Source organism: Ahaetulla prasina, chromosome 1, assembly GCF_028640845.1.
Source record: "Ahaetulla prasina isolate Xishuangbanna chromosome 1, ASM2864084v1, whole genome shotgun sequence".
NCBI classification, from domain to species: Eukaryota; Metazoa; Chordata; class Lepidosauria; order Squamata; family Colubridae; genus Ahaetulla; species Ahaetulla prasina.
The window spans coordinates 346,304,446-346,316,834 of NC_080539.1; the positions used below are offsets into that span (position 1 = coordinate 346,304,446).

General features: G+C 35.1%; 1 protein-coding gene across 3 annotated transcripts in view; it reads right to left on the reverse strand.

Moving 5' to 3' along the window:
- The window catches only part of SLC38A6 (solute carrier family 38 member 6), a 64,925-nt gene that overhangs the window by 34,348 nt on the left and 18,188 nt on the right, over positions 1 to 12,389 (reverse strand). For all 3 annotated transcript variants that reach the window (XM_058162931.1, XM_058162929.1, XM_058162930.1), the window contains one exon: positions 6,701 to 6,779. In XM_058162931.1, coding sequence (XP_058018914.1) covers positions 6,701 to 6,779 — 79 coding nt within the window. The remainder of the gene's footprint in view (positions 1 to 6,700; positions 6,780 to 12,389) is intronic.

The following is a 12,389-nucleotide window of genomic DNA, read 5'->3' on the forward strand; positions in this document are numbered from 1 at the left end:
GAAAGAAAGAAAGAAAGAAAGAAAGAAAGAAGAAAGAAAGAAAGAAAGAAAGAAAGAAAGAAAGAAAGAAAGAAAGAAAGAAAGAAAGAAAGAAAGAAATATTTCATCATATTTATTTGCAGCAATTTCTTTGGACCTCACTAAAACACCATTTGGATAATAAGGAGCACCCCCATATAGCAAAATTGTCTCTTTCGTTTTGTGAAACTCTACTTTTATAAATAGGAGATTTCCTATGACAGTCATTTTGTGAATGGGCCCACAGCATGCTCCCAAAACAAAGAATGTGTTCTTGGCACAGAAATGTTGCTTAACTAATCCAAATTAAAAGTCCACATTTGACTGCAAGCATGATTTTTTGGAGCAGAAGGTATTTTACACACACAATGGAGCAGGGATAAAATGTATTCTATCTGAGGTGATGTATTAGGAAGAATATCATTAAAATAGAGTTTCCAAATTTCTTAGAAAATGATACACTGCATATCTTCTATCACCTTGAAACCAGAATTTTTTTCCTTCCTTGATTTGGCATGCAACTATCCGTTTTTCATTTCTAAGCATTTCTTTATATTTTAAAAATCAATTGCAAAAAGGCATATGTGAAAGTTCTGCTCCATCATATATTAATTTAAGGAAATTTAAAGCTCATGGGAACAAGAATCTCTTTTTAAAATGTTATTTAGGCAACTGGGAGTTCTGCCCTATCAGCACTTAAGTCTTTGGCTGATGTTGACAAAAGCAAGAAAGATGCTTCTTGCTTATACAGCAATTTAAAAATATTTGTTATGGAAAAAACAGTATAATCAGAGAAGGTACGTAGCAGCTCTCAAGGTTAGAACTACACTCTCAAACTCTCTCTAAATACTGGCCATAAATAAAAAAGATTCCCTCTAAAACAGTGGTGGACTGATATGAAAATTTAATATATAGTTACCGTGGATAATTATATTAGATCCTATATACATAAGATCTGATATATTTATCCTATATGGTTAAACGTATCAGATATATATATATATATATATATATATATATATATATATATATATATATATATATATATATATATATATATATATATATATATGTAGGTCTTTGGTTGTTCGGGTTTTCTCCCGTGTAAAATTGGAAGTGTCTTGGCGATGTTTCGACGAAGTCTCATTCGTCATCTTCAGGCTTCAGCTTCGTGCTTCTAGATAGAAAAACGCCCACACAGCATGAACAAACGAGATGATACCTCCCGCCTACCAGCCATTTGGAAACCCGCCCTTATTGACAAACGAGTCCTTAACACGAGGAATGACACCAGACCCACACTCACGAGGTCCACACAGGATGTCACCACCGCACATCCACCCAGAAAGCAGACCCAAACCCACACTGATCATGAAGCACGACCAAGGACCAGAAGCCAGACTGCAGCTGCAACATTAGCCATTTCAAACCCCTCCAATCCATACATGCAGCAGACTGACACCCACTATGAAGATGTAGCACGACCACAAAGCCAAACAACAGCTATGCAGCTCACCAGCTCAAATTCCCCTGCAACACAGACTAAATTGAGCACAACCAAGCCCCCACCCAAACAGGACACACCCCCAGCCAATCAGAGCACAAAAAAAACCCCAGCCAATCAGAGCACAGCCAAGCTCCCACCCAATCAGTTCAAACCCCCACTAGCAGTTAAAAGGAAGAAACAGCTGCGATCACACATTGCTCCCAGAAGCACGAAGCTGAAGCCTAAAGATGACGAATGAGACTTCGTCGAAACGTCGCCAAGACACTTCCAATTTTACACGGGAGAAAACCCGAACAACCAAAGACCTACATACAAATACCCGTGAAAACCTCAGGAAACAAATATATATATGTATACATATATACATATATACCACCCTGAGTCCTTTGGGAGAAGGGCGGTATAGAAATTAAATAAATAAATAAATAAATAAATAAATATTGAGAGACTAATATTTTTAAGCTGTTTTGGTGTTAATTCTTTTCCTTTACAAGGATTACAACACCATGTCTCCAAAAAGGTTTCTTTAGTTATTCAGGCCAATTGGTATAGAAAACTCCCCAATAAAGAGTTTATTCTTCAGTATATAACTTTTGGCACAGCCAAATGTTTTTAGCAGACCTGGCACATTCTGTTGAAAATGTCAAATGGGCTAATATTTAGACTTCAGTTCTTATTCTATATAAATCTGCATGTATGCCTTTTGCCAGAATTCCCAAATACATGTGAGCCAATGGAACTGCAAGACCATATTATGAGGTATTCTTAAAACAGTTGCCATGGTGGGAAAAATGCAAGATTCCCTCTCACCAATAATGCTTCCAGTTCCCCTGCCCTCCTCGGTTAAAGTTAGGGCTACAGGAGTACCATTTTCCATTGATGCCCAGGGGAGCTGACTATTCATTTTCATGACAAAGAAAGAATTAATGGAGACTAGTAATCTACTTCTGTGTGCATGTGTGTCCCCACTTTCAATATTTTAGCCATAACCTCTTGCAAATTGTTACCCCTGATGTTGTGCTCTTTGGATGAAAGTCTCTATCCTAGGATGAATTAAACATGAATTCAAACACTTTTTACAATTTATTTAAATTTTCTTTAAAGTAATTCCTATGTAATGGGCTTCTTGGAGCCTTGGAGAATGGCAATTTCCAAAATACTACAGCCACATAACATCAACATATTCTTCCTTCATTGTGAAAATGAATAGTCAGCCTCTGTGTACATCAACATTTAGTTGGTAAGATGATCAAGAAATCACCCTAATCAACACGGGAATAAGTTGGACACTAAAATAAACATATCCAGGTGCTATGTTTCCTGTAACATAAACAATTTTCCCTTTCAATAAATCTACTTAAAGAAGACTAAGAATCCTGCCAATGTGGTGCTGCTAAGGGCTTGACAATTACCTCTGAAAAATAAGGATATAAAACAAAGGACTCTATTACAAGCAAGCTCACTGATGCTACTTCCATTATCAGGTCTTCTGCAGAGATCTAAACATCACCTAAGTTCAGCATCTGAACACATTCACAAGGGAATCGCTCACCACCACCATCCTGGAGTCAAAACCATTACTTGCTCATCATCAATGTCTAGAAAATCTCACTTATGTATTCCAATACACCTATTGGAAGATATAATTTAGAGTTGGGAATTTAAAAAAAAACAAAGTTTAGTGCTCCCTTTCTTGATCTTTGATAATATGTTATCAAAGAATTGTAACAACGGGACTCTTGTCTCAAAGAAAAATACTACATATAGCAGGCTCGGCTGGGCATTATTCTCATAGTATTTGCCCAGCAGAATTGGAATTATTTGAACTGAACACCTGTGCAGGGATATTTTTGTCTTTATATTCTTATGTTACACTTAAACCTTACTCATAAGCCCCAGAGCCATGGAGTCCTTTCTGATAATTTAATAAGTAGACTATTTGTCCCCTTCTCCACTTCCATAGTGTTATCCTAAGGTTTTGGCTTTCTCTCCCCATCTTCATCCCTGAAGTATAAGGATGTTATAAGAGTAAGGGGAGGATTCTGGAATTTCTCATTGAAATGGAGCTGGAATTTATGTATTACCTCACAAACAAATAGCCCCTTTTTTCTTAACAGGATTGGGAGGGGGGGCTTTTTCTCTTGTCACACTGTTCTTTTTAATTTCTCTGTTAAGAATTGGTGGAGCAAGTCCAGCATTTTCCTCCATATTTGGCATCTACTTTGAGGTAGCTCACTTCCTCCTCAGACCTTTGTCCCTAGAATAGGGAAGAGTTGGCCTGATGTGCTCACCTGACCCCTGAGAGCCAATAGAGGAAATTCACATTATTCAAAAACAATACTCTAATCAAGGAAACCCAAGGAAGAAGCTATATCCGCACAAAATTGGCAAGGCAAGCTACTATATAAACAGCAGCAAACCACCAAACCATCACTTGCACTGAAGGTGCTACCTAGTTAAGTAATGAAACATCTGCAAGCAAACAACCATGCTAGGAGAGCACTGGGGAGTCTACACTTCAATCCTGAGCTATAGATATTCTATAGGTATAAAAGAATCATTTGTAGCCTTTCTGGTAACTGGAATAAACTGTCACTTGGTACTGACCTGTGGTACAGTACAGTAATTAGAATGCAGTATTGCAGGATAACTCTATTTACAGCCAGGAGTTCAATCTTGACCAGCTCAAGGTTGACTCAGCCTTCCATCACCGGAAGATCAGTAAAATGAGGACCCAGATTGTTGGGGGCAATATGCTGACTCTGTAAACTGTTTAAAGAAGGCCATAAAGCACTATGCAGGGATAGATAGATAGATAGATAGATAGATAGATAGATAGATAGATAGATAGATAGATAGATAGATAGATAGATAGATATGTAAGTAAGCAAGTATATGTACGTCTAAGTGCTATTGTTACAGGATGAATTACTGCAAAAAGTATCTAGAGCAATGGCATTCAACCGACAGCTTTGAGTTTCCTTTTTGATCAATACAGGCCCTCACCTAGCTCTTTTGCTGTTGTTTCTACTGCCTTAATGAGAAAGGGATTTGATAGTTCTGGAACAGCATGTCTATCATTCTTGAAGGACTACTGATACTAGAATCACCTGTTCACCTCTTAGAAGGTTGTTTGTTTATTTATTTGATTGACCGACTGATTAATGTATATGGTCTCCCATTTTGTGGCATGCAACTCTGGACAGCTAACAGTGTATACAAATCTATAGAAATACAAGCAGTAAAAACATAGTGTCTTCCATTTTATCTGTGAAATTCTGGTGACATTTGATTGCATTCACTAGGGCGGTGAAGGAGCTTGCATTGCCTACTTCCCCCAATCTTGGAGACTTTATTTTGATTCTGTTGGCTATATGGCATGGGGAGGAGATAATTCCTTTCTTGTGGTAAACTGAATAATCATTCAATCTTTTATTTTATTTTTTTCAGAGTTTTTCAGAGTGTGGAGGAGGGTTGAGAAGGTTAATTCTGGGTCCTGATGCACCTTCCAGGAACACAGGAAGGAATCCTTTTATGGCCTGGCTTTCTCATGAACAGGGAGTCACCATACAGTATTAACTTTGTCAATCCTGAGACAGACAACAAAAATACTTCTGCTGCTGTTGCCTTTTTTTTTAACTCTAAAATATTTTTAATTGACTTACCATTCAAAAAGTATATTTAAAGTATATTTAAAAGTTCAAATTCATGAAACCAGAAAACTAGAAAAGCAAACAAATGATAGCCTTAAGCTATTTAATTGTACAAGCAGGAACAAAGACAGCTTATTCAAAACAAGAGCAAGCTATTTTAACGTTAGAACATTTTTGTCAGAAAACTAAACCTCACTATATATGTGTCCCTGTGTGTGTGTGTGTGTTTGGTTTTGAGTTAATAGTAAAGATATAGTGAACACAGATGCACAGCCAAATTGGAAGGATTATAAAATAAATAGGAAAACTGGAATAATTCCCGAAGGCAACTCTAGGACCTATTCATCAAAAACAAAAATATTGTAAAATGTTGATACCTGCCAAATTTTGCTTAGCTGATTTTAAAAGAGGTTAATACTGTAAAATGAAAGGAGTAGTTTAAAAGGTTTAAGCTGAGGCACAGGCTCAGTTCTTATGCTTTATGCCGAGTTTATGTGCTTCCTTTGGCAAGTGATAAAATCCAATAGGAATTAGGATTCATCTTGGAAGCATTTTATTTTGCAAAGTGAAAAATATTTACGTCAAATTATCTCTGTATGAAATGTATGGGATGAGGTCACCTTGTGAAGCCAGCAGTAAGGAAAAGAGAAATACAAGGCAGCTTGAGGCTGTTTCTATAAGGAAAAATAATCTATTGGTTTCTTTTACATGAAGTTCCATAGTTGATCTAAAAGACAATTAAATAGGACTTGCATATATCAGACCTTGAGTTAGAAAACTGAATTTTCCAATCAAAAAAAGGAAAACATGAATTCTGTCCAGCTGAACGGGAAGAGCAAAGTAATAGAAAAAGCACTTGATGTAGCCCCAGAAAAGGGTTTTCAATATACTTTAACCTTGGTTTCTACAACTATTAGATCCAATCTATTATTTAGATAGTTTTAACCACTGAAAATTCTGGAATCTTTGCTCAAACCATATGGAAGACCTTAAGTTGGGAAGATTGTAATAGCCATACCACTTCAAAGAATGCATGCGTATTTTGATGCTAGTCTGTTGAAATGTAAAAAGTGACATGTTAGCTTCGCTTCTTGCCCTGTTATCCTGATTTCCTAAGGACTTTTTAAAATACGAAAGTAGAAAGATGAACATATCTAATCTCCATCTATTTTCAGCCTGAAATCGTCCAGTTTGGGAAGAATCTTTGTTACATAGTCCTGCTGAATTTGCAAACTCACTCTAAGAATTCCACATTTGGCACAAATAAGAACAAAATATTTTTGTAAGAGTTGCAGATAGAAAAGATGCTGACAGCAAGCTATAACTTGCAGGCTCCTATTAATCACTATGGACTAAGTCAGCAAAGTATTACACTTGTGAAGAACACATCACATTTAGACTGCAAACTGGTAGGCACAGGTGTGGACATCTGCAAAGTCCCATTTATCTTTGTTCCCCCCACAGGCATGCAAAGGAAATGATTGTATTTCCCCTTGTGGAATAATTTTAAATATCTCCTTACCCACTATGGTCTCCATTCAGAAGTCCTGCAATAGCACCAGGAAGTTCGGATTTAAGAACATAAAGATAAGAAGACATAGCTGCAAACATAGAACCCAAGTATTAGTCGAATGAGATACTGGCCATTCTACATTTGGACCTATCAGTTCAGAGTAAAGGGGGAGAAAGAGATCTAAAGGTCTCATTGAACCATGTGGCACCACCAATGTAACCCAATTTTTATCCTTCACGTATTTCTGATAAAGGTTAAGACATGCTCATAACATGACTGTATTTGTTTTAGAAGTAACTGAACCATGAAGTGCTCTATATTTGAATTAAGTCCTAAAGCAATCTTTTCTAACTTGGTGCCTGACAGTTAACTTGGATAAGAAGTTCTATTGGGGATGCCTAGAGTTTCAGACACACACATCAAGAGGTATCAGCTTAGGAAAGGTTATTTTATGTCATTTATTATTTTATTGATTGATTGATTTGATTTCTATAGCTGCTCCTCTCAGTAAATGACTCTGGGCAGCTTACAATTCAAAACTTATATTACTACTGGTACTAAAAAATTTAAAAACATTTTAAAATAATAAAAACATCTTATTCATCAATTGAGGTGGATAAGCAAGGAAGATACATTGCTATTGAACTTTTGTTGGAGGGAAAGAAGACATTATTAATAGGAGTTTATGCTCCGAATCAACAACAAGAAAAATTTTTCAAGTTTTTACAAAAAAGAATAGTATTTTGGGATTATAAATCATATATATTAATGGGTGATTGGAATGGTGTGTTGGATACTCAAAAAGACAAAAAAAGTTTAAGGAAGATGTCAAGCCGGGCGAAATTACCAAAGGCTTTTTTTGAAATGATGGAGGACTTGGAATTAAGAGATATTTGGAGAGAACATAATACAGAAGAGAGGGATTTTACCTTCTTTTCTGACAGGCATCAATCATTTTCGAGGATTGATTTTATTTTGATTTCTAATGATTTGTATTCTAGAGTGAAGAAGACTAAGATTTGTTTAAGAACTCTATCTGATCATAGTCCAGTTTGGATTGAATTTGATCGGGAAAAGGAGGCTAGGAGATCATGGAGGTTGAATGAGAATTTGTTTAAATATGAACAAAATGTAAATGAATGTAAAAAGCAAATGAAAGAATTGTTTATTATGAATATGAAAAAAGAGACATCTATAGAGAAGATTTGGGACGCTAGCAAGGCTTATATGAGAGGAAATCTTATACAAATGAATATTAAATACAAAAATAAATTGCAGAAAAAGAAAAAGGAATTGGAAGAGGAAATTAAAAAGAAAGAACAGTTATTGATAAATAGCCCAGGAAATAGTAAAATAAAAGAATCAATAAATATATTAAGAGGTCAGTTTAACATGTTGATGGCAGATCAAGTAGCAATTAATTTACAATATGTAAAACATAATACGTTTAATAATGCCAATAAGCCAGGAAGATGGCTTGCCTATTTAATAAGGAAAAAACAGAAATCACGAACGATTGATAAAATAGAATATAGGGGTAAGGAAGTTTATCAAAAGAACTTGATTAAAAAAGCATTTTTAGAGTATTATAGTAAGTTATATACTAGGGATATGATTGATGATACAGAGATAGAAAGATATTTACAACAACAAAATATTTGTGAGCTTACAGAAAATCAAAGAGAAGAACTGAATCAATTAATTATCGAATAGCATATGAGTAAATTTAGGAAATATTTTGTATTAGATATATTTCTGAAGGAGAGGGGAATTGAGAGTGTGATTATGTGTGGAGTGACTAGAGATTATAATTTAGGAATTATTTTGGATTATGATAGTTAGTTTTGATACCCTGCATTTTGTTCTGGGAAGTCGGAGTGGGGGGTGGGGGGTAAGGGGGAGGGGAATTGGGGGGTTGAGGGTAGAGATGGATAGAGATGGTTAATGTACAGGGATTATTGAAGATGTATAAATATAATTAATGTAGGGTCGGGTCTGCCCAGTTACCATTTTAGAACGGTGGGGAGGGAGAAAAGAGGAGAGAGTAGGAGGTAGGAAAGAGGAGAAGAGGAAGGAAGAGGGGTAGAAGAGGGAGAAGGAAGGTGGAGGGTGGAGGGAGGAGAGGATGTAGATAAGAGAAGGAGAGGAAGGTCTGGAAAGTAAAAGAAGGTAGAAGAGGGAAGAGTGTTAAAAAGGGGGGTGGTGACTGGGCAAGCCCGACTAATTGTATATAACTGTACATTGGATGAGCTGTTTGATATGATTGTAAAAATAAAACTTTTTTATGAAAAAACAACAACATCTTATTCATCATTCCTTATACCATATAGATAAAATAACACCATTTATTCCTACAAGAGGTAGGGAAATTAAAGTTGCAACTAAAATAAGTCTGTGACATTGATTATTCACCATCGAGACTCATGAGTTATTACAACAGATTCTCTCTCTACCATCCTTGTCTTAATGATGGACACTTTACAAGCACATCAATATCAAGATTTGTATTCTTCATTTAATGCCAAGTTTTGTTTTATCATTTGCACTGGAAAACCAAGGCACTTGAAATCCTTGGGAAAATACTACCCAGATATAAACCAGCTTATTCATTAAGAAGTTATTCATGGTTTGTGATAATAAAATCACACATATTTATGCCTTGTTATTAAATTAAAACAGTAAGTAGCAGCTATAAAGATTTGCAGCCCTTAAATAGTTAAAGATTATATATTGTATGTTGAACTGCATGAATATGACATCTATAAAAAATGAATTGTATTAAACCAGAAGGCCATGTACCTACAGCAAGGTGAAATGAAAAACCATTGTGAGATCACTAAATAAGGAAGCATTCAGGTATTGATTCACAGAGGTTCTCCAAATCAAGCTGACCTTCCCAACTGACAAATTCTTAAGAAGACCTTTCATTTAACTTTGCAATTTGATCCTTCTATTTCCAAAACAGAAAATATGATTAGGTGTTAGAAGGACACATAATCTGAAAATTGGGAGGATATCTGAAAAGTTATAAAACTGCTGTTTTCTGATGGTGACTAAAAGGCACCAATTAATACAAAGAGGATTTTTAAAAAAAATAATAACAGTAAATAAATGTGAAATACTTTTGCTTCAAACCACCTTTCTCTAATTTCCATTAAGCAGCTATATTGTGCATATCTTGAAATGAAAGATCAAATACACCACAACTATTTTTTAAAGTCACATCAGCCTTTTTTTAAAAAAAGCCTTCAACTGATTTCCAGATCAAATTTCCTGCTAATATACAATCTGTCACTCTTTCCCATGCATGTATTTTAGCCTCTGGCTAGTCATTTGATCATTTTTATCCTCTGTTGTGTGATTGACCCTTTTGTTTCCTAAACAACAGAGCTGCTCCTTTGAATACCTCTCTCTCTCTCAAAAAAAAAACCAAAAACCCTCAATTTTCTGTTATACCCCACTATCATTATATAAACTAAATGTTTCTGTTTCACCTCTCATATACAGACTGTATTTTCTTACAGACAATAAAGGAAATGAATGCCAAATTAATGAATATACTTTTGCCCTTAGGCTTCCTTAAGGACATGTTCCCTTTTGTTGGCTGCTCATGAGCAAATGATACTATTTGGATGAGTGTGTTTTATTCACAGTTTAAATATAATGAATGAATGGATGGATGGATGGATGGATGGATGGATGAATGAATGATTAAAGCTACCGGGTTGCTGATATTGTTTCTTCCATGCTTTCCGCATCAAGGGAAGGCTTTCACATATAAAGATCACCTTCAAATAATAGTAATAAATTGGAAATAAAATACTGGAAAGCCACCAGTCAGCAATTTGAAAACATATTCAGAAATAAAAAATGTAATGAAATGCAAATATTGCATGTTCATTAATTTATTATCCTAAATTATAATATTCACAGCTGCCCTGTCAGTTGCAGAAACAAGATTCAAAAAATAGTGCAGCACTAATCTGTATGAACTTATTATTCTAACTGCCAATTCAGAAGTAGTCATAAATTAACTTACGGGGTTATTTTACGGGGGAGTACGTTTTTTAACATTTTGGGGCATTTGAATTAGTTTTTTAAGGGATGTTTTTAATTACTGTGTGTATTTATATTTTATCTGCCTGTTCACCGCCCTGAGTCCTTCGGGAGAAGGGCGGTATACAAATTAAAATATTATTATTATTATTATTATTATTATTATTATTATTATTATTATTATTATTATTATTATTATTATTATTATTAACTTCCCTTTATGTAATTTTAAATAATTATCAATGTGTTATTGAAAATGGAATGTTAACCTATCAACTGTACAAATTAGCTCTTGTTTAGAGGAACTTAAATTGAATTAAAGCTTTTGCCTTCCATGTAGTTTTTCAGATGAAAGTTTTATAGGCAAATGTTGAACTAGTTCTTACTGGTGCCAGAATGCCGGATCAAATTGTCTGCTTTCTATGTATCTCTCCTCTAAACTTCACAACAGTCTGATTTATGTATGATCTTAAATTTGCTTTGTTTGTCCTTGTGTTAGCATGATATGTAAATCCTTTCACATGCTAATTTAATTTGCTCAACAAACCAATTTAAACAGACTTTGCATAATGCTTAACTCTGTTCCACTCTGTAGATTCATGACATCTTTTATTCTGTTTGTATACTGAGTATCAGTGCTTCTTTCTTAGTTTTTAGGACTAGCACACTCCATCCTTATGTTTTTTCTAATTCATCTTTCAGTATACAATTACTTTCCATGTTGCATGGTTGTCATTGAAACCAGGTAACAATCTTTTGATGAAAGGTGAGCAAATGAGTTAAAGACTACACATGGAATGTTTGTAGCCCATATATATTCAGTGAGCTTGGTGAAAGCAAAAATCCTTCAATTCCCTTATCCCCAAATTTTACAATTCAGGCATGGGAATGTTAAGCCCATTGCACTTTGCTCCTGGCAATTTTGAATACATTCACCATCTCTCAGATGTTTAGGATCAGTATGTCAAATATGGTATCAATTATGTTTGTTTCCCAACATGGCTCAAGGTCAGAATGTCTGCTTTTCCATATACTATTTAGAATTCTAAACTGGTAAAAGTGGTTGGGGTTTGAGCTTCCTGTCCAACTCTCACTAAACTGCCCCAAACTGATTTCACATATAGTACCACAATCCTGCTATATATCTCCTGGAAACTCAGACAACCCTGAAGTAACTTGGTGTGCAATGATTATTTTTTTCCAATAATAGAATTGGGGGTGGGGGTGGGGGCTTCAAGGCCGCAACAAGGAGCTTAATTCCTTGTTCCCTTGTAGGCACGGGTTGTAATTCTGTTTCTGATCCTATGAGCTACCAGCATGGTTCACTAGAACAAGAAATTGACTAATTCTTCTAATTGACTTGGGTCCTCCAAAAAGAAAATGTAATAAAACATCTATTATGATTTAAATAACAACAAACTTGAACCTACCGGTAATTTTGAAGGACTATTCTCTTGGGTTACTAAACTGACGTAACATAACTTTATTTGCTAATGTTTGCTATTTATTTATAAAGCAGTGATAGTTTTACTTACAATTTCCTCCTTCATGGGAGCATGAAAAATTGTGTCATTGTTTAAGAGCCATTTTAATGACTAGATAACCGAATAACAGAGTTGGAAGGGACCTTGGAGGTTTTCTA